General features: G+C 29.9%; 1 protein-coding gene across 1 annotated transcript in view; it reads left to right on the plus strand.

Moving 5' to 3' along the window:
• The window catches only part of LOC107449536 (uncharacterized), a 35,961-nt gene extending 13,015 nt beyond the window's left edge, over positions 1-22,946 (plus strand). Inside the window, exon 2 of the mRNA XM_016065089.3 lies at positions 21,035-22,946. Coding sequence (XP_015920575.1) covers positions 21,035-21,228 — 194 coding nt within the window. The 3' untranslated portion in view covers positions 21,229-22,946. The remainder of the gene's footprint in view (positions 1-21,034) is intronic.
• Positions 22,947-24,757: the final 1,811 nt, after the last annotated feature.

Below are 24,757 nucleotides of genomic sequence, written 5' to 3' on the forward strand. Positions count from 1 at the left end.
ACATTTTAAAGTGGTAGCTTATCAATTGTGATTCTTGGTTTAATAAATTCAATTTAGTAGATTTTTATCCGCCACTATTTCTAAATCGTAGGCTTATATAATTCATCACTTTATACTACTTGTGTCATACTATACCTTTTAAAAAGCAAGGAAAAATAGTCAAATATTTGCAAAATTTACTTTGTAGTTATTTACCGTTATTTTAATTATTTCAGCGTATCCGGAGCAGTTGGCATCTCTGCTGTCAAAAAAAATTGTAATTAAATTTTTTTTTTTAAATATTTTACGTGTATTTTAATTTTTTCGTCGTAGCACAATTTTTGTTGTATTTTAATCTTTAGCATAGTAAAATAATTTCATGTAATTTCACTATTTCTGCTTCTATTTAAAGTTTCGTAGGAAACAATAAATATTCACTTTTTGTAGAAATTCAGAATTAATTAATGCCTTTTGAAAAAAAAAAATATTTAGTGGCTCAATTCGTTTTAATGAACTTACAGTGCATAAATGCCAAACCTAAATCATTTTACTCATGCGTAGTAAACCTATATAAATTTTGAAATTAGGAAAATTATATGAAAAGAATATTTAAAAAAAAAAAAAAAAAGCTCTTAGTTTTTTTTCTCTTCTTGTCCCAAGAAGAGTATAAGTATAGTTTGTCTACGTTAAGAACTCCCCCCACTACAATGTCTGAGACCGTCTGCTGCTATAGAAACAAGAATATCGCATTTCAGGGAGGGTAGCTTACTCTAGGGCTGACAGATTAGACCGAAGAAAAAGACCCCTTTCTCTCGCCGTCCCTAGCCAAAACCTGTCCTGAGCAATAACCCCACACCCCTACTTGAAATAGTTATACCTCGTTACCATAGTCACCGCGGGTTCAATTGTAAAATTCGTTTCTCCAAAGATAATCCCATTCAAAAATTAATTATTAATAAAAATTATTTTTATTATTTTGTTTAATTATGGTCGGAAAATTTTTGAATTGTAAGATATACTATTTTCTGCGTTATTTTAAAGAAAATAATTTTACAAAATTTGAGCTTAATCGGTCGAATAGTTCCGGAGAAATTAAATTCCAAAAAAGTGAGATATTTAAAATTCTACGTTGTTTATAAGCATAATATGCATGCCATTTAAGTGAGAAAAATGTACAAGCTTATAAATAGTGATGAGAATTTTTAAGAAGCAGAAACTTTCTAACGTTAATAATTTTTATTTAGCTCCATTGTCTTAGAGATAATAATAATAGCCGGCGGTAATAAATTACTAGTTACTCGCAGCAAATAAGTTATTTTCAAAACTTATTTGTACTACCTATAATCGAGAAATAAAAATAAAAATTGTAATAATTTTAATTCATATTTATTCCTCGCCTCAATTTCTGAATAAATAGGATTGTCAATGGATTTAATGAAGTATGAAAAGTGAATTCTAAGCGTTCGTGACCTCGAAAGATTTTGCCTTTTCGATTGAGTGATTACAAAACCTCTAGTTTACTGTGTCATATACATAAATTTTTGATGGAATATAAAATATATATAAAAAGTTTTATTTAGTCTTAACCACAAATGGAAAAAAATATTTTTAAAAAAAAATTTTATAATTTAGTAAAAGGAAGATTTTGAAACTTTTTTTCTTTACCAGATTTAAGCCTATAAATAACAATCCTTACGAAGTATTTTGGATTATTAAGGTCTTAAGAATGTGTTTGACAGTCTTAAGAATGTGTTTGACAGTCTTAAGAATGTATTTGACAGTCTTAAGAAAGTGTGCGATATAATTCTTTCGTTAAAAGAGTTATATTTATAGATATTATTATATTTTATAATAGAATTTTATATGTATAATAAAATATAGACAAATTTCATTATAGAATATTAATTATATATTTCCCACAAAATTTCGGAATTATTATTTTTTCTACATAACAGGGGTCTGTCCAGACATTTTGTGAAAGGTCCGTTTTTCGTGAAATTATAAAAAAATTACATTCTTTCAACCAGGGTCCGCTTTTATGAATTTGTGCAAATAGGGTCCGTTATTGCAAAAAAAAAATTTTTCAAGGAGTTTTTAAATTGTAAAGACATACAAGATTATGCTCAACACTGTAAAATTATAATTAAAAAAATTAAATTTTAAAAAATAAACAACAATTGCTGCTTCTAAATTAGAGATGCAACATACAAATATTTGGTATTTAGCCTATACTGCTGAACGCAGAATATTAATTTCGGACGAATAATGGAAGAATCGTCTGCCGAAGACAAAACTTAATTCGTTTACATCCATCTTTCTTGTTTTCTGCCCTGGAAAGGGTTTATTCGATTAACAAAATAATAATGAAGATAAACAAATTTGTGAAGGGTCCGATTAAAAGAAAAATCATTTTGTGAAGGGTCCGTTTTTAAGTTAAAATATTTTGTGAAGGGTCCGTTTTTTTTAAAAGATATTTTGTGAAGGGTCCGTTAACGGACCCAAATTTCTTCTAAACAGACCCCTGCATAAGAAAAGTTAAAAGTTCCAAGGTACAATACTCTTTTATAGAAATGAATTGTTAAATTATCGTTTGCAATTTGGCAATGCTTATATAAAATTCTTGACAATAACATTTCAAATTTAATTGTTTTTGACCGAATTTTTTAATTTGTTTTGACACCTTCATGCATACTTGGGTGTTGCTGTTGTTTTTATTTTTGTGTTAAGTTCATGTATTAACTCTTTTAGATATAAAATGTTAGCATACTTAATTTTTACAACTACAATATTCAACTACAATAAGATTTCTTTATTAGACTCTGTTCTAATTTTAGCCTCTTAAATATGATATAGTGTTTCTTTTTTTTTTCTTGAAATAGCCAGTCAAGAAATATGGATTCCAATTATTATTACCCATAAAAAACGTTGCAATTATTTATTTTTAACAAAAATATGCATACGGTAATTGCTAGTAGTTAAGATTTATGACAGCTTCTGAAAATTTTAGTGGCAATAAAACTTTTTTAAAATCTATACAATAGCTAGAGTCTCTCATTTTTTTTACTGTATTGTTTTTCCTTACTTTATTTATTTATTTATTTTTTTAATTTTTTGACTGGCTTTAAATCTTACTACGAACACCAGTTCTCAGTACTTAAAATACTTAGCAAATCGAATTTTTTTCCTCCTCTCCTAACAATCCCTTTCTACAAGAAAGAAAAGCGATCGATTTTAGCCATCTAGAACAGAATCAGATGAATCATTTATTTTGTGATTCTTTTTTAAGTTAGTTAATGGATGTTTTTTAATGTGTCTGGTATAGTTTAATATGAAGGTATTTATTATGCAATTCTTTTAGACACTAATTGTTTTTGAGTAAACAGTATATCATGTTAATGTTAAAGTTTATGTTTAATGCTATTTTCTCTTAATTTACAATACGCTAATTGACACACAATTATACGAAAATTTGATTTTAGCTCATATTTATTGTAACTAAAAATGAAAGACTATTGTATTCTAAATTCTCTAATTATATAATATGTTACAAATAGTTACAATATATTCAACGAAACAATAGTTGTTTTTCAGTTGTTAATCATAATTTTTTTTGATTGCCTCTGAAAAAAATGACTCTTTAAATTCTCAGTTTCAAACATTTGCTGTATTTTTATCATAGGGTAAATGTTGATTTAGCCTACTATCTGTTACTCATGTGTCGTAGGCTAATTTTAATTTATAACCGTTGTTGAACAGCCATCCCAATTTTTGGGTTCACGACTGCTAATGTTAGACTTCGTAACCTTGTAATTTTGAACCCAATCCACAAGACAAGAGAACTCATGGATCAAATATTGCTACTTCTGTGGAAGACTTTGTGATGAAACTAACCTGCATTTGCGTTTCAGTGAGGGAATAACCATGAAAACTTCCGACGGTTAGCCTGACGGCAAGGGGACTCTAGCCCATGATCCGTCTACCACTGAAAATATTTTACGTCAGCACTGTGGTCGGTGCGAGCTGGATGCAAAATTCGTATCGACCTGTCATCGCTAGGATTCGAACCCGATTCACCCCATTGAAAGGCGAGCGATCTATCCCTGGGCCATAACGGCTCTAAAAAAGCTAATTGTAAATTTCGGCTTTTTGCAATGCCTCTGACTAATTATCTAATTTCTAATAGTCTATTTAGTTTCTTCCAATTTGCCTTTTATTTTTTTAGGCTTATTACAGTATGTCTATACACCTTTAGGCTAATTAAATGTGTGAAGAATTGCTCTCGCAGACTGAATTTTCTCAGTCTTGCGGCAATTAACCTTTAATAAAGCTATTTTCAAAAAGCTTTCACTATTTTGTCTCACTGGAAACTACCTGGAATAAATCAAGCTAATTTAGAAATGAATATATTTTCTGATTATCTTAAAGACCTAAATTTGTGAGCTCACTACATTAGGCTTAAAAAGTTTCAGGCTTAATAATATTGGAGAATTTTCCTCAAGACCTAAATTTGTGAGCTCACTACATTAGGCCTAAAAAGACTCAGGCTTAATAATAATGGGCAATTTTCCGGTTAGCCCTCTGGCATTGGTTTGTGGCGCGACTGTTAGCAAAGAGCCGGATTATTCGATTAGTTTATGACGCATTCATGCTTAGACTTCTAGAAGCATGACCGTTTACGATTTTTAAACCTTACCTCTACCTACATTAGGGTGTAAACGTTTCGTTGACATGTAATTTTACCCAAAAACTGATGTCATGTCACCGGCTATTTTGTAATTGAATATGGGAGTAAAGTAAAATATTCTGAATTCCGATTTCCTGCCAAAAACGGTGACCGATGACGAGTTAACTCGTCATCGGTTAGCAACGTTTGCTCATGAAAGAACGAGTTAACACTTTCACTGCCGATCGAAATTCTTCCTAGTATTTTGTGTCGATAAAACAGATCAAGATGTAGCAAGTTGTACATCATCGTCCAACTATTTGTTTCAGAAAATACGATATTTTTCCCCGAAAATAGCGCATTGTTTATTTCAATAAAGTTATTGTGAATTTTAAAAATTAAAACAGGTGTTTAAGAAATAAAAGTTAACTTTAATTTTATTTTTATCAATTACCACTTTTCAATAATAGACACAGCATAATCACTTGTTCTCGGCTGGCACTGAACGTGTTAACTCGTCAACGGTCAACAATGTGTTTTCAAATCTCATTTAATACAGATTTTACTGTCGCTGATTACTCTCGACCGAAAACATAATTTAATTTAAAATTTTTGTAATTAATTTTTCATCATTTATTAGTTTTCTTTTTCAAAAAAAATATATGATTTAACGAAAAATTAAAAAATTATAATTACAGCTATATTTTTGAAATCGTTTGGTTGAAAGTTTCCGTTAAAAATTCTAACCAATTCTTTGTGATTGTTTTTGAGATGAAGAGTAATTATTAGTGAGTTAAATTTAACATTAACAAGATACGAGTGTCTGACCCCCATAAAGCAAACGGTTATTCATAAAAAAAAATTTTAAAAATCACAAATTTTTGATACCTTTAAAGTTAAAGCTTAAAATAGATTTAATTCATCTATACTAGAAATAAACTGTTATAACTGAGTGTCACTTCCCGCTTCCTCTTATAGTTCGATTGATTTAAAACTTAATGCATCAATTTTATTTTAAAATTTTTTTAAAGAAATTTATTGAGAAATGAAGATATAAAAAGAATTTTTGTTTCTTGCGAGCTTTTTATGTCGAAAAAATATACTTTCTTAACTATACAGTTTGACCTCTACTCAGAAGTAATAAATATTAAAAACCTTTTTTAACTCTAAAAAACTAGTGAAGTATGAAAAAAAAGTAAATGAAGCGTTCGATTTTTTCTTTTTTTTTTTGAAACGTCAATTTACTTTTTAGTATTGAAGTTTAACGACTATTCTTTAACTCCAAGAGCAACAATTCTATTTCAAAAACATGTAAAAATATATTATTTTTAAAAAATACATAAGAAAATTATGACAATTTTTTTCCTCCAAAATTTTAACTCAACCACACTCAGCTATAATCTTTACCAAAATTAACGAAATCCATTTGTTTCATATCAAAAAGCTCTATACCAAAAATGTTTAATCTGTATTATTATTAACGCAACCACTGAGCAGTTTTTGATGAAAAAAACTGCCTTGAATATTTCATAATCAACGCTTAATTTCTTTTCAAAGTATACCAAAAGATTACACAAGCATATGAATAGTAATTTTTTTATTTTTTTTTTTGAAAAATTTCTAAATTGTTTTAGTTGATTTCATAACCAAACACTTCGATTGTAATCAATTTAAATACATTCATAGCCTAATTACTTTTTTCAAAAATACCCAAATCATTATTTATCCATACTCAAATATCTGTTTGAGATAAGCATTTGGTTTCTGTTAAAATTTCTAAAAATGGAGTGAGCTAATTACAAAACAAAACTAAACGTTTCAAGCGCAAAATAACCCTTGCTTACTTTTCCCCCAAAAAACAGAAATCATAGTTTATTTTAATTATTATCACCCTGCAAAATTTCTGAAAATAAATGTAATTACTTTTGAAAGCAAACGCTCCAAGTTGTAAACAAATAATCGATTCTCAGATTCGAATTAATCGTAATCCATTGTAATTTATTGCATAATACGTTTAATATTGTAATAATTTTTTCATTTATTTAAGGTAAAATTATGCTTGCATGGTGAAAGCATTTTATAACTTAAACTTTCAGATTGTTTTGATCTTTCTCATTTTAATGTCCATTTACTGAAAATGATTTGTTATTTCCATTTTTCTCTCTTCCTTATAATTATTTCGCTCTGCTGAATTTACATGTTGTAATTACTTTAAAAACCTGTGTCGTAATAATATGTTTGCCTTCAATTAGTATCACCTGATCTTATGACGTTCATCGATTTGAATTTTTCTTCACAGAATAAACTGCATTTTTATTAATATTGGATTTTTTATCGCGCAAAACTCCTGTTTATTATTACAATAAAATGTTAACAAGGATTACAACAATAGCTATTGTATACCTTACTACTCCAAATTTTTTCGACTGTTACAAATAAAATAACAAACATTTACTATCTTATCTTATTTATATCTGTAAAATTATTTTTTTTACAATTATTATTAATAGTAATATTGAACAGATAATTAAAACTGTACAAAAACGGGCGAGCTTTTAAGACTTATATTAATTACATATCTTCCTGTTTTGTGATATATGCAGGAGGACAAACTTGGTGGAGAGATAAGGGTACGTCATACAGATTAAAAATAGCACTGGAACCCATGTCCGGAAATGTCATCGTACGCCGCTAAAGGCGCTTCCCTATTTTAAACCGTCTCTGCGCGTGCCTATGAAAAATTATTTTTATTTACCCAAATTCTCCTATTTGTAGTGTTTTCTTATAATTATTGTCAAAAATTGGTTCAGTATTGACTGTTTTATCTTAATTTAGTGGTTCGGTGACTTAACAGGACTAGGTTGCCAAATCATTAAATTACGATGAAACAGTTGTCTATTTGAATGAAATTTTCGACAATAATTAATAGAAAACATAAAATTAAGATAATTTAGATAAATAAAAGTCCATGTTCAAAGGCACGCGTAGAAGCAGTTTATAATAGGGGAAGCACCCCTAGCGGCGTACGATAACATTTCGGGTCGTGGGTTTTATGAAATTCTTATGATGTGCCCTACTATCTCTGCAAGTTTGTATCTTGCAAGTTTGTACTCTGTATCTTGCTGTTTCATAAGGATGCATTTTTTCTTATACATAAATCATTTGAATTTCAAATATTATATCGACAGGCTTTTGAATTAAAATGCTTTAAAGAAAACTTGACATTTGTAAAAACGTCTTGGATTATTTTGGTTCTTTGAATGTAAATTGAGGCATAATGACGAAAATGAACATCTAAATTCTAAACTAATGAGGAAATCAATTAAAGTAAATAAACATAGATTTTGTGTTAGATATTTTTCAAAGAAAGCTCAATTGCGACCATGACTATTTCTGGCAGACATATTCTAAAGAAAGTCTTGTAATCTAATGTTTATTCTACTTTATTATTAATTGGAAGATCTCGGTTAATTGACATCTTCTCCTAGGAAGCTCTTTAGTTCCTGAATTATCTTTGTTATTGTTTAAAGAGTGTATTCAGAAATAGGTTTCAGTTAACGATGTGTCAGTGTTTTTCTTTTAACTAACTAATTAATTATACTTTAAAGAACTTTTTTTTTTAATGTACGATTGTTTATGCATTGAATTTGTGATTATTTTCACTTGGGTGTTTCATTTTTAGTTTTGAAATTCGAGTTTAAATTTTGTCTATAAAAGAAAAGAAAAAAAATTATTATTTGTATGAAATCTAAAATTTGATGCAAAAGTTTTTAGCTCAAAAAAAATGTACGATTTATTTCTACGAGGTTCAAAACAGACGATGAATAACATATTTTAATTCAGTACCTAAAAATGTATCGAGTTTTGGATTATATTAACGTTTTATGTTGCTCTGTGTGTTATTTTTCTTAAGCCCATCAATATTTAATTGCACCAAAACTCCATAAACACTGCGATCGTAGTTTATTTTCTTTTTAATTTTAATTGAGCTAGTATCAGCTCTTACTAGGGAAAAAATGTTTTTAGTAAATACTGTGTTAATTGACGCATTATCAATTCTGCTAGCACTTCTAACAAATTTATATATATATATATATATATATATATAAATTGGTCTTAAAAACAGTTTCCATATTTTTTCCAGATANAAACAAGATACTTGAACAGGACCCTTACCCCCCCCCCCCAAAAAAAAAACCCGAGACTACATTTGCGTTTTGAACAGAATGCAAATAGTTAATAACATTTATTCACTGGACTCGAAGTAATTTGATTACGTTCTGACTTTAAACACATAAAAAACTTAAAATATTTTATTGTTCATGACACTTAACAATCCAACATTCTCATTCCTATTTTTGACACTGAATAAATTTTACTGTCACTAAATAGTTCAACATTTTTATCAACAGAAAATTTATGGCGTGTTATGAATTAATTATTTCCAAATGTACTTCATTTTGAATCCAATAACGCACTCAATTCGTCCATTTCAAAACACGTTCTATTTTTTTTATTTATTTTTTCTTTTCTTTATCCTTGTCACTTTCTTCCATTTCAAGGAAAAACACATCAGCTTTCACTGCCTGTCTATGAAAATACTTGTACGTCAAAAGGAAGCTTTTAAAGCTCGTCTTTATTCGACGTCATCTGTTGTTTTTCAGTTTTTTGAATGCTTTCGAGTAAATGTATCTGCCTTTCTATGCGATAACGTTTTTATAGTCTCATTATTTGATTGTTTTTAGTCCTTTAATTGAATTCATTATTTTCTCTAATCCATTTGTTTTTTTTATGAACAGATGTGTGTTTTTCTCTCCGTGCTTCTTTATTTTTTATGAACAATGTAAAGGCGACTTAGCTGACTTCATTCAACATTGACATGTTATGGGTTTACGACTACCAATGCTCAACTCGTAGCCTTGTAATTTTGAACCCAATTCAGAAGACAAGGGAACTCCTGGATCGAGTATTGGGAGAAATATGCCTTCGTAGAGGACTTTTTGATGGAGCTAACCCGCATTCGCGTTACATGGAGAGGAAAACCACGAAAATTACCCACGGTTATCCTGACGGCAAGGGGCGCACACTCTATGGATTAAAAGTAATAGAGAAAATATTTTTCAATTAACAAATACAAATTGCTTGGGTTTTCAGTTTTGGATTTGCGTTTCTTGAAATAATTGACACGCTGAAAAAAAAGTTGCAGATCAAATTACATTAAAAAGTATTGCCTCTTAGGTTGCTAGTATTTTTTTACCTTAAAATCCATTTTGACGGTTAAATTGTACGGAACAAGATTCTGATATACCGTAATTTATGCATCGATATCTACTGTAATCAATTTTTTAGGTTTACGACTACTAATGTTCAACTCCGTAGCTTTGTAATTTTGAACCCAATTCAAAAGTCAAGGGAACTCAATCGAGTATTGGGTGAAATTTGCCTTCGTGGAGGACTTTTTGATGGAGCTAACCCACATTTGCGTTACATGGAGAGGAAGACCACGAGAACCTCTCACATTTAGCCTGATGGCAAGGGGAATGTAACCCATGATCCGTCTACCACTGAGGATATTTCACTTTAGCACTGTGGTCGGTGCAAGCCGGATGCGGTATTCGTATCAACTGGAACTCGAACTCGGTTCGCCTCATTGGAAGGCGAACGCTTTATTCCAAGAGCCATAAGAGCTTTTTTTTTTCTTTAATATGTTTAGTGTGACTAAATGCGCTTTTATGCAAAAAGTACTGTATTTTTTCCCCATTTATGTGAGTATCAACTTATATTTTTAGGGCACTGTTCTCAAATGTGTTTGCTGGCGAAATGTCTAAAATAAAATATAAAAGCCACCCAATCGGTGTGGTGGGTCAAGTCTGCTTTCGACGGCTTTGGCCGGGGTTCGTTTCCCTAGAACTGCTTTATCTCCAAATTGTATTAATGGCTCAACACCACCCCCCCCCTCTTGGTCACAGTGATAAAATATTTACTTAAAATGTTTGTTTGTTTTTTTAAATTTAGAAACAATAATGAACTTAGTAAATTTTTCTAAGTTGCTTTAAAGTGGCAAACGAAAAAATTTTTTCCTTGACGTCATTATTTTCTTAAATAATAAAAAGCTATTCGAATGAATATTAACAATGAAATAAACTATTTTTGTTTACCTCTGACTCTAGTATCTAAAAATAAAAGGTATTGTTCTGAAAGTTGTTTCATGACCGCAAGCCATAATCTCTGTTCTTAGAAAGATAAAAATGCGATGCGATTATTGACTATCGAAGTTTCAGTATTTCTTTCGGATTACTAAAAATGATTCACTTCCCGAATTAGTGGAATATTTCCGAGGACTTCATCCAGCGAATGTGTTGTACTCGGAATTCATGAACATCTTTTTGACTGTTTCGTGACAGATTTACGCAAGACGAATTGTCTTTTTAAGACAATTCTTTGACTGGGTTTATAACAAAGAAGTCACTTGACCTTTTCATATCTAACTTCCGGATTTCTAAAGGCTCATCGGAAGAATATTCTAAATCGGTTTTCTCATAGGTTTGATAGAAATGGAGTTTTAGTTGTTTTTATTTTATTTATTGTTTTTTTACTGGCATGCTGTTGTAGATATGTTGTCCCTTTACGCATTTGTATGTCCCAGTACCTTTTTTTTCTCACAACATGACGAGGGTCAATATAGGAAAAATTGAGGTCTGTTAACGGACCCTTCACAGAAATGTTTATCGTTAAAACGCAATCTTCACATCATTGTTTATCGTTAAATCGGAACCTTCACAGCAATATTTATCATTAAAATGGAACCTTCTCAAAATATTTTATTGCAAGGATACGTAGTTGTAATATTCATGATTAAAAAAATAATTTGTTTTTATTATCAGCTATTTGACCTAAATATTCCTGATTTCTATGAGTGTTCAGGTTCGAAACATGCAATTTTAACGAAACAAATACGAATTTTAAAGTAATCAATTTTAAGAATCAAAGATTTGGATTTTCTATCCAACATCTTTTATTCTAATGCTAGAAAATAATAACGCTTTTGTTATTTTTAGTGATGATAGAACTTAATAAAATTTTTAGTTTTCTATGCTTATTACAATCAGCCTACATGCCTTTGGCTGTTTAGAAAATGTGTAAGTAATTACTCAAACTGAATTTACTTAAGGTTTTTTGCTATATATCTTTAATAAGCTATTTTCAATAAACCTTTTATAACTGGCATTGAACTGCGGACACAATTCTAAGTTTACAACTTTCAATGTTCAACTCCGTAGCCTTGCAATTTTGAACTCAGCCCAGACAACAAGGGAACTCTTGGATCAAACATTTAAACAAACTACTCTTCGTGAAGGACTATTTGATGGAACTAACCCGCATTTGCGTTGCATGGAGAAGAAAAACCACGAAAACCTCCCATGGTTTACCCGATGGAAAGGGTATTCTAACCCATGATCCGTCTACCACTGAGGATATTTTACGTCAGCACTGTGGTCGACGCGAGCCGGGAGCAGAATTCGTATCAACCAGCCACCGTTAGGATTCGAACCTTGTTCACCTCATTGTTAGGTAAACGCTCTATCCCCTGAACTATCACGGCTCTTTCATAAGCCTTGACAAATCTGAGATTATTGCTAACTGCTTGAAGTAAATCAGGCTAATTGAGCAATGGATATTTTCTAATTAGTGTAAGGGAGTCGCGGTGGCACGGGGGCATAGAACATTCGCCTCCCAATGATGTGTTTCAGCTACGAATCCCACGGTGGCTGGTTAATACGAATTCTGCTCGCGGCTCGATCGACCACAGAGCTGACGTGAAATATTCTCAGTGGTAAACGGATCATAAGTTAGAATCCCCTTGTCATCGGGCTAACCGTGAAAGGATTTCGTGGTTTTTCCTCTCCAAGTAGCGCTAATTCTGGTTAGTTCTATCAAAAAAGTCCTCGAAGGCCAGGATGTGCTATAATGCACTACTTCTATGGAAATACAATCAAAATATAAACGGGAAAAAAATCATTGTGTTTATTCAATTGTTTATTTTCTTAAATCTTAATCTTTCTTAAACATTTAATCAAAAATAAAATAATTTCATAAAATAAGCATTACTTTTTTAGAACGGAAACGTATGTTAAAGCTTATTGAGACATTTTATTTATTTTTTGTTCGCTTTTTTTTTCTAATTAAATTTTGAATTTCGTGTTTTATCTTATTTTCTGCAAAATAATTTTTTTTTAAAAAAAGACAAAACATTTAAGGATTTGTAGACTAAGATTACAATTGTTGAAATTGCCTTATGATTATAGTTAGCTTTCACATCGCAGTTTTTTTAAAAACAAGATAAAATTAAAGTTTAGTTCCTTAGCGTAACCAAGAGTTAAAAGGATGAATGTTTATCAATGAATGACGTTATCATTCGGTTCCGATGATTATTAGTGTTTTCTGTTTTTAACAATTAGTTGGTTCGTCATTAATTCACTTGCTGCGCAGTATTTCTCTAATTTCATGACTCGTATGTGTTAACCATCAAGTTGCACATCTGATTGCTTTCATGATAAAAAATATTTCTTTCGCTGATTTGAATTTCAAGAAATTTTTTAATCGCAGTCTAGCATTTTAAAAAAATCATTCATTTTAATATTGACGGTTATTGGGCACATTTCATGCAATGACGAAAGTAAATTCACTTACTGTAATAATTTGTGATTTATTACAGTAATATGTGGTGTAATATATGTAAAAAAAATAATAATAATAAGTGTGAAATAATAATAATATATAAAAAAGAAATTTAAAAACTTATTTTAAAAATATTTGAAGGAATAAGTATTTCAAAATAATAAAGCCTGCAATTTTAAAAAACAAATGTTTTGAAAAAAAAATATGAAGTATGCTATGTAAACCCTTTGACGTAGATTTTTTATTAAACATATTTTTCATACTTCTTTCTTTATTTTGTATTAAATTAGATCGAAATAAGTTTAAAATATTATGTTTAGCATTTTAATAATTTATGGTTATGAAATACTGCACATCTTCGGTGTCTTTTTTTTTTCTTTTGTGTGTATGTGTTAAAGGCAGGGTTGGGTTTTTGACGTCAAAAAGTGGTTTTTGACATGACAAGGGTATAATACTGGTTTNGTTAAAGGTAAAATTTTCCAAACACAGCGTACTTCCTAACAGTAATTTTTCAAATTGCCACTCTTTTGCAGTTATTTAGATATAAGAAAAACAGTTATTAATCATTGAAGTTTCTTTAATTCTCAAAAACAATTGATACCTTTTTGAATATAAAGAAAAAAAAATTCAAATTACTTTTTTTGGATTTTATTATTTAGTACCGATAATTTCGATAATTTGATGCATTTTTTTTTAGTAATTATTAAACTTTCTTTTATAATTAAAAAATGCTGAAATATATTTTTGTTTGTAATTAGACTGTCAGAATATATATAAAGGACACTGTTGTCCCATCTGCGTCAAAGGGTTAATAGTTTGGTCTCATCAATGATATGAATAAGTCGACAAAATTCTTATTTTCGTAGCTCAGTAAATTAATTCCGTCAACAACAAAAAAATAATTCTAAATTTTTTTTTATGCCAAATTTTAAAATTTTGTATTTATTTCATCGTTATTAAATTATTTGTTTATATTTTTTTAATGAATTTGTAGTTCTTTATTACCCGATGTAATTCCCTCGAAACATTACCCGCCCCCTTCGAGATAGAAGTAAACTTATACAAACTCAAAGCTTTCGCTATCCAAATATTTAAACATTTCCTCTTTTTTTTTTCCTTTGTTTTCTCGGAGGGTTAATTTGTTCGCTTTTATTCTCAAAACCTTTTAGTAAAATTAAAAACTCCTTTTTGCTACATTTTAACAAAAACTATTTTTTTTACTTAGTTTTACGTTCCATTAGTTATATTAGCATGCTTCCCGCGATTCCAATATATTGCTACTTTTTCTTTTCTTTTTTTCTTTTTCTTCCATTTCAATGATGTATACGTGCAAAACATATTTACCTGCTGATTCACTTCGCCTATATCAAGTATTGTAAAAACGATTTTGATAAAAAAAAAAATAACAAAATGTTCTTATTGTTGTGTTTAACTATTGAAATATGTTAATACAGTTTATTTGTCAAATTTTTTCATGAGATTAAAGCAAAATTTTTGCTTTGTGCAAATTTATACAGCGAACTTGGACTAAATTATTCAATTTAAAGGGTATTTGATAAAATTATATTCGAAATTTTTTTTGTTTTTTAAAATTGATATTGATGCTACCAAATATGACTGATTGTGAGCTCCTTTTTAGTTTGATCTTTTAAAAAAAAAAAACTTTACATGTAATTTTTTTTAAAATTCATTTTTCGTTTTCTTTAAACTCGAATGGAAAAACAAAAAATATCGCTACTGTATTTTCCTTCATAAAGTTTATTCATTTAAATCAGTAAACATTAAATTTATAATTGATAATAGTACGCAGATTCAACAAAAAGTATGTGTCTAACATTTTGTGCATTATTAAAATTTTGTTAGTTCTTTTTTAATATTTTTTTTTAATTTTTTATTTTAATAAAGTATTTGTGTGGGAAGTAATCCTATTTTTTATTTTAATAAAGTATTTGTGTGGGAAGTAATCCTATTTTTTTTTAATAAAGTATTTGTGTGGGAAGTAATTATAATTAATAATTTGTTACGTGAACTTTTAAATAAATTGTTCATTTTTTTTCCAACCCACGTATTGCTGATATTTTTAACCCTTTTTTTACATACTATTTATTTTAATTTAGTTTATCTAATGTTACTTGTTTCTACGTTTGTAACCTACGAAAGAAATAATAATAATAAAGTAATTCAAGGTACAAGATCACATTTACGTTGCTATTTATTTATTATGTTTTTCTGTTGTTTTTTTTTAAGAGGTAAGCCTAAACAAACACAAAGTAACAAACTCACAGTAGTTATAAAAATAGAATATTCTCTAAAAGCATAATTTTATACGACGACGGTGCCGTTAAAAAAACAGTCTTAAAATCAACGAAAAAAAAATTATGTATGTTCGTTGAGCCCAAACAAACTCACTCTCATGACAGTTATAAAAATAGATTACTATTCTCTAAAAAACGTTATTTCTTATGACGACTTTGCCTTCGAAAAACAGCCTTCAAATTAATGAAAAAAATCTATCTATATCTTTGCATTTTTATCTTTTATGAGCAACACTCACTTACAAACTCACTCTCATGACAGTTATAAAAATAGATTACTATTCTCTAAAAAAAGTTATTTCATATGACTACTTTGCCTTCGAAAAACAGCCTTCAAATTAATGAAAAAATCTACATATATCTTTGCATTTTTATCTGTTATGAGCAACACTCACTTACAAACTCACTCTCATGACAGTTATAAAAATAGATTACTATTCTCTAAAAAAAGTTCTTTCATATGACTACTTTGCCTTCGAAAAATAGCCTTCAAATTAATGAAAAAATCTACATATATATCTTTGCATTTTTATCTTTCATGAGCAACACTCACAAACTCACTCTCATGACAGTTATAAAAATAGATTACTATTCTCTAAAAAACGTATTTCATATGACGACGTCGCCTTCGAAAAATAGCCTTCAAATTAATGAAAAAATCTATATATATCTTTGCATTTTTATCTTTCATGAGCAACACTCACTTACAAACTCACTCTCATGTCAGTTATAAAAATAGGTTACTATTCTCTAAAAAACGTTATTTCATATGATGACGTCGCCTCGGAAAAACAGCCTTAAAACCAACGGGGGGAAAAGTATATGTTTGCACATTTTTATAAGCCCAAACGAACTCACCCTCACGACCATTTAAAAATAGAATATTCTCTAAAAAGTGTTATTTCTCATGATGACGACGCCTTCGAGAAACAGCCTCNTAACAGGTTACTATTCTCTAAAAAACGTTATTTCATATGACGACGTCGCCTTCGAAAAACAGCCTTAAAACCAACGGGGGAAAAAGTATATGTTTGCACATTTTTATAAGCCCAAACAAACTCACCCTCACGACCATTTAAAAATAGAATATTCTCTAAAAAGTGTTATTTCTCATGATGACGACGCCTTTGAGAAACAGCCTCAATATCAATAGGAGGAAGAAAAAAAATATCTTAGCATATTTTTATGAGCCCTAAACAATGTCACTACAGTTATAAAAATAGCATATTATTCTCTAAAAAGCGTTTCTTCATATGACTATAAAACTTTCTAGAAACAGCGTTCAACTATTCATATTATTTTCATAACTTACCGCATTAATTCCGAACAAAAATGGAAAACAGAACAAATATTTGTCTCCCTCAAATCAGTTTTTCTCATTGCTCCCATACAGCTACATCTTTCTACAGCCTGAACATATACATTGGAATCTTAAGTAAAGAAATAAATCTTAAGAAAGAAAAGGAATAGAAAGAAAATCGTCCAGATAAAATCTTAAGGGAAAAATGTCTTTTTTAGCTCCATCGAAGCAGACGAGATTATCCTTGATGGGGGCCCCTTTCCGGAACTTTTCCCTCTGTTGACAGATGGTTTGAGAAACGGCAGATTGTTCGGCCTTACTTCCGATTGGAAAAAAGTTTAAATATAAAATAAATATTTCCCCCGCCCCTTCTGCCATTTTGGCATCTATGGCGTTATGGGGAGAATAGTACAATATACGTGTAATCATTGTCTTTTTTTTTTTTTTTTTAACGCGGTTAGGTTTTTNTTTTTTTTTTTTTTTTTTTTTTTTTTTTTAAACGCGGTTAGGTTTTATTTTTGGCGGTACCGCGAGTTTATAAACAGTTGTGAAACAAAAATTCATTTCGTTTTTTTGTGACAGTGATTATTTTTTTAATGTTTGTGAATTACATATTAGCTATATCAGGGTGCGTAGCGTTTTTAAAAAGTGCTTAAAGGTACTTATTTTCGATTATCGTTTTATCTTTTTTTATTGGATGTTTTTAAAAAGTGCTTAATTTTCCTTTCTTTTTTTTTCAAAATGAGATTTTTCCTTTACCATGTTGATTTTCGCTACGAATTATACAAAAAGACACAGTTCACATTGTTCTATTCAGCATTTTCAGAATTAATTCTAACCCTAGTCAATCTACTGCTGTCTGTATGTCTGTCTGTCGGCGTCTATGTTCGGCACCTAGTCAATGTCTGTCCGTAGCGTATGAAAGCACCATTCGTTTTACATGGTTCAAAATTTCATGATTTTTGACAATTGTCAAAAACAATGCCAAAAGATTTTTTTTTTCTTCGAGATGACGGTTATAACAAAATAAAACTAAATTGTCAAAAACTTTCCAACCTTGCCTAATTATGATATATTTTTAAAGTGCTAAACAATATTTTTAGAGTGCTTGAAAAGTGCTTAAAAGGTGCTTATTTTTTGTTGAATAATTTGACTACCCGCCCTGTATATGTATTTTATAACCGGCGTTGAAAAACCGGCCCAATTCTGAGTTTACGTCGATCAATATTCAACTCTGTAGCCTTAGAATTTTGAACCCAATCTGGAAGACAAGGAAACTCCTGAATCAAGCATTGGAACAAATTAGTCATTGTAAAGGACTTTTTGATGGGAGTAACCCGCATTTGTGTTGCATGAAGAGGATACCACGAAAATCTCCCATGATTAGCAAGGCGTCAAGGGAATTATAACCTATAATCCGTCTACCACTTAGGATATTTTGCGTCAACACTGTGGTTGATGCGAGCCGGGAGCAGAATTCGCATCAACCAGCCACCTCTAGGATTCGAACCTGGGTCACATCATTGAGGGGCGAACGCTCTATCCCCTGAGTCACCGCGACTCGTATTAATTATTTTATAGTTGAAATTAGCAGTGTACATTTTTTTTGGAAGAGCTCCAGAGAATTTTTTTTTTTTATTTAGGTTTTAGATGCCACCATAAATTCCATTTTTATACCAATTAATATAAACTTAATCTTTCTGTAATGTAAAAGCAATATCAATTTGTTTTAAAAACAAATTACATACGTCTTATAATTGAATGTAAATACATGTATATTATAATTATACTGCATAATGTTTACAAGAATATGTATGTTTTCAATTGAAAAAGTAAACTACAGCATGTTTTTTTTTTTTTTTTTTTTTTGAGACGGAGTCTTGCTCCAGGCAGTGNTTTTTTTTTTTTTTTTTTTTTTTTACTCCCCCAAAGAGTGAAGGTATAAAATTTTATTTATTTTTATCTAAAACCACTCATTAAAATAATTATCTTACTAATTCTTCATTTCGCCTAAGGAAATATTGTCTTATAAATTACTTTAATTGTCAATTACTTCAAAATCTTACAGATTTCTTTCAAGTAAAAATATTTTTCAAATTAAACTGGCTGTTATGTTTGAAATTAATGTCTTTTTTTATTTATTTATTCATTATTTTCGTTTATCGACCTATTTAAGGGTTTACGTCTAAATCAATTTAAGAAGATAGATAAATATTTTTCGATGTTACATAATCAAGAAATCACTCTCCATTGAATATATGATTGTAAATAAACAAGATTTCTATTGTTACTAAATCTACTATTAATAGGTTTTTTTTTTCTTCTTAAGTAGACTTATACTTTTTTTAAAAATTTTTAAAAAAGAGGAAGATTCAAGTAGCAACAAAGATTACGTATGATGCAAAAAAAAAATTTTTTTTTAAACTTAATTTGAAGAGGTGATTGGATAAAGGTTTTAACAAGGAGTTTGAGTTATCTTGCTTTGAATTTTATTGAATTTGAATTTTTTTTTTCCCGATAGATACAGACTATATCTTGTCTTTATCGAGCTTCCGCTAATTTTTCTATATATCCTTAATACTTACTTAAACTGTTCGTGTCCTAGTGTTTTCACTCTTGACGTTCATTTCTCATTTATTTAACCCGTTCCGAACGTATTTTGTTTACAATCAATGCTACTGTAACTAGTAACTGAGGCCAACCATACAGTTTGAGTTGTGGTGGCTCAGGGGATAGAGCGCTCGCCACCCAATGAGGTGACCCGGATGCGTATTGGCAAAACATACCGTAGATTGTAAAAGGGTTGGCGAAAATTTCTATCGGTGTTAAAGGAGCGTCTCGCAAATCGCCAAACAGCTGTGTGCTTATGTTTTTGTTTTGTTTTTGGTATCACGTATCTATCATTCACCAAGTTACATGTGGGTGTGACATTTCAGAGTTTCAAATAAGCTGATCTTAATCAGATTCTTCTGCATTAAATGAAATATAAAGCGTATTTTTTTGTTATAGCTCCGACATAATCGTTTGTATTTGTTAACATAATTGTGTTTATTAGCGTTGATTCGAATCCCAGCAATGGTTGGTTCATACGAATTCCGCACACTGCTTGCGCAGACCACAGTGCAGACGTAAAATATCTTCAGTGGTAGACGGATCACGGGTTAGAGTCCCCTTGCCGTGAGGCTAACCATGGAAGTTTTTCGGTGTTTTCCTCTTTATGTAAAGTAAATGCGGGTTAGTTCTATCAAAAAATCCTTTACGAAGGCAATATTTCTTCCAATACTTGAGGAGTTCCCTTGTCATCTCGATTGGGTTCAAAATTACAAGATACTTCCGAGTTGAAAATTGGTAGTTGTAAATTCAAAATTGAGTCGGCTGTTCAACGACTATTATAAAAAAAATTTTAAAAAAAAACCATACTACTAATAAGGGTTCTAGCCATAGATGGCGCCACTGGAAAACAAGAACAATCTCACCCCTCCGCCTTAACAAGCATACGCAACAACAACTAATAAGGGTTAATTCGGTAACGGAAAAATACTTTCTTGTGTTACTCATCGATTCCAAATGCACTTGAAACCTTCTTCTACTCAAAAAAAAAAAAAAAAAAAAAAAACACTCAGCCATGGTCACGTAGTGCCTTTTTCCTTTGAGATCTCCGAAATTTAAAGATTAAACGGAAGAAATTAATGTTGTATAGTTAAATTGAGGCTAAGCTCCCCTCTGTTCAGTGAGAACTAGTAACGAAAGTAAACGTATAAGTTTGTTTTTTTTTTTCACTCAACTTAGCCGACTTCAGCCTATTCTTGGATGATTTGGTGATTATTTCAAAATGGCTGTTCGTCAAAATTTTGGCGCCAATTAGTCAAATCTATTGCCAAGTGTCTGGTTACTTTCACCATCAGTTCTCAATGAACAGAGTAAAAAATCGTTCCGCGAGAAATTTTTCAAAATTTCATCATCTCATCCTCAATTATTTCCAAAAGTGTTACTTTGTACCTTCTTCCTCTAATAACCTCATTTCATATGTTTACAAATTTGCATTAAACTATCAAATGTGTCAATTTTGAAATTAATAACTACAATTTTATATTTTAGGACCCAATATTTCTACGGCCGAATCTCTGCGCAGCCCAACGGATTACATGAATAGTTTAGCCACCTGGGATCGATGTCAATCTATTGATGACGTATTTGAAAAGAAAAGGCGATCTGTTTGGACCCTAGACATTTTTGACAACCTCACCTCCAATGGAACAAAAAGCAACGTAAAGACAAGTTTTGCCACATGAAAGATCCCTATGACTTAAACTGGACATTCCACCTTGAGTACTACCAGAACAAAGCCCTTTGGTGCTCTTGAAGCTGTTACCTCTGATTGAGATACATCCTTTTCAAGCTACTTAACACTTTTAGTGCTCATTTTTTTCATCCACCATAGATCACAAAGAAATTTAATCTAACATGACTGATTATTTGTTCCCATTCATTGATCATATGTATTAAGATAGGACTATAATTAGTTTCTCCTTTTAACAAATTTGTAAATAGTTTTATTTAAAATTTTTAAAAGTTCAAACATTGTATTCTTGAGATTAGTTAGTCATAATTTGCTAAGCAAGATTTATGGAACGTCTTCTCTATAAATTTTTTATAAACATTAAAAATTTTTAGTGCTTTTGAATTTCATTCTCTTCCAAATTCGACAGTTAATTCTATTCTTGAGATTAGTTAGTCACAATTTACGAAACGAAATTTGTGGATTAAGTTCTCTATAATTTTTTTAAAAACAAAAATTTGTAATACTTTTTTGTGAACTTTTCTCACTTTTTCTTTAACTTTATAAGTCCAATTTATTCTATTATTGAGATTAGACATAATTTACTAAGACTCATGGAATGCATTCTCTAATTTTTTCAATAACTTTTAATAATTCTTAACAATATGTACAAAGCATATCCCACTTTAAATTTCCAATTATGACAATTTATTGCATTCTTGGGATTAGTTATAATTTTCTGAGCAAGATTTATGTAACTAGTTTTTTAGCATTTTAAAAAAAAAAAATTATAACTTTTAATAATAACTGAACTAATTGATCTGAGTATATACTGCTTTATATTCTTAAAATAAAGCAACAGTTCCTTGTATTCTTATGATGATTAAGATTTGCTGTGCAAGATTTTTTTAAACAACTTCTCCATGATTTAAATAAATTTAATACTTATGAACTACTTTCAAATTCTATTCCGTCTTGTATACAATTAAATTTTAAAACTATTTATTAAAAATGACTAATTGCCAAATGTTATTTAATAATGAGCACAATATTAACACTTTTTAAATGAAAAGTTGAGCTTTAAAAATATACTTAATGTCTCAAATTTCCCCTTTTGTATATACTTAATTTTTAAACACTATTTGTATTGATGTCTGTCTGATTATTTGTTTCATTATAAATTATGCGACTTTAATAAATTAACCAAAGAAAAAATTCTATTAATTAAAGATTTATATTTATTGTAATTTGTGAAATATAAAATCATAGTGTATATACATATTTTATCTATGCAAATGTTATTGCTCAAACAAATGAGCTATAAATTTAATCATCGCTAATGAAAAACCTATAGTATATTAATGAAAGCTCTGATTCTGTGATGATGAATGATATTAATCTTATCATTGTTCCTTTCTCTTCATTAAATATAAAAGCATGTATTTTTCTCTTCTTTTTTTTTCACTTTCCCTAATAACCCTTTTTCTAGTAATTGATATAAATATAATGATGTACTAATTTGATTTGTGAAAGAATGCTGAGAACTTTTCTTCCTAACTTTATAATTTGCTGTTTAAAACTATGAAATTACTTAAGTATGAAAAGATATTTACTGTACATAGTTTATGACTTAATTGGCCAAATTTGTTTTTCTTCCAAATCCATGTAATGTGTATGTCTGAAATAAAGATGTGACTATGAGATTTCGAAATAAATGTTCTAGTTTAGTAATATGTTTCCTGTGTTATATTTTTTATGTTTCTAATTAAAGTGTTTGAAGAAATCTTAATGATAAGCTACATTTTTAAAGTGAACGTTTTTTAAGGCCTGTTTTCATGAAAAACACTGATTTCCATGTAGGTGATAAATTGCTTATGTGTATTCTGTTATCTGATTGAAATACATAAAACTTAAGTACAGTTTGATGCAAGAATGTCACCTTAAAAAGCATTACTTATCATTTTGCTCCAAACCTTTAATATATAAGTTATTCGAATTTTTTTTAAAGGCGTTACGAGTAAAAAAATATGACTCTTATTTCTTTTTTTAAATCAAACAGGTTTGGATGCTTAACATTTAACATAAATTGCATATATAATTAACATAACATTAACATAAATTGCTATACGTACTATGAAAAGAATGGGCCTTGTCGGTAGGGCGCTGGGCCCATGTCCGAGAGTTCGTGGGTTCGAACCCCGCCGGCCAAAGACTCCCCGTGTAGTATAGTGACTGATGCACGTTAAATCTGTCGAGTCGCAAACGTCCTCCACGTTCCCATAACAAATCAATACCTCTAGGGGTACTGGATTGGAGATCGATCGTTCTCAGATTCAGGTCAAAATTACGATCTGTGGATGTATGAATGGGTCCGCCCTATACCGAGTGTGAGGTATGGTGTGGCAGAAGTCGAATTCTTGGCCATAGATGGCGCCACTGAAAAACAAGAAACGCACTCTCGGCTTTAAATTTGCTCGGTTTCACCAAGCAGGCTTGCCCATGTGACATTAGAAACAACAACTATGAAAAGAGTGAATCACGGCGCTTGCCATTATTTTATGTTCCAGTACGCCTACACTAACTATTAAAACAATACTTTCTATTGCTTTTTGCATCAAAATTCATGGTCGAAATCTAATAAAATTTTTATTGTAGTACCAACAGTTAACTTCTATGAATAGATAGATACCAATAAGAAGTACCTAAAAAACTAAACGTGTGTGGCCTGTATATTTGGCATGACCTTGAAGTAGCAAGAAACTTACATTTTGCATAAATTTCAAGGCCATTAACTGCCTTTGCCAAAATTAGACTTAGACGAATATAAAATTTGCAGGGAAAGAAGCCCAATTATAGCAGAAATAAAATAAATCAACAGACCTATAGTTGCTGATTCAACTTTTTTATAATATGGTCGTGAAGTTTGAGGCACGTACCTGAGTAACTGAATACAGAAAAAGTTATCGGGATGTTGTAAATTAATTTAAAAATTTGATTTAGGCCCAATATGAATATCTCAACACCTCCAAAGGTGAGCTGCAGTCTATCATTCTGGAACTTTCTGGGGGGGGGCAAGGGGTACATGTTTTATTAATTAATTTCTTTTTAAGAATTTTCAAAACTTATTGTTTTTTAAGAAAACACAGAAAAACTAAATTCAATAAAAAATTAATAACTTTAGGTAATTTATTAATAATTTCAAACATAAAAATTCTGTGTTTATCACTTTTATGTACGTAAGAGGTATCTTAAAAATCATTTAATGATTTTTTTTTTAATTATTTCGATTATTACTTAACGATTTTCTGACCCCTCATAATATGGTTCCCAAATTAGACCCTTTATTGTTAATTTTACTTTTTGCGTATTTCTCTATCTCAAGAACTTTTTAAGCGAATTGAAAGTTTTCATACACAATTATAAAATTTGTTTGTTCAAAGATAATTCCATTCAAAAAAATAATTTTTAGTAAATATTTATTACTTTTTATTTTATTTAAGAGTGGCGGAAAAAATTTTGAATTGTAAGGTATACGGTTTTTG

This window comes from Parasteatoda tepidariorum, chromosome X2, assembly GCF_043381705.1.
Source record: "Parasteatoda tepidariorum isolate YZ-2023 chromosome X2, CAS_Ptep_4.0, whole genome shotgun sequence".
NCBI classification, from domain to species: domain Eukaryota; kingdom Metazoa; phylum Arthropoda; class Arachnida; order Araneae; family Theridiidae; genus Parasteatoda; species Parasteatoda tepidariorum.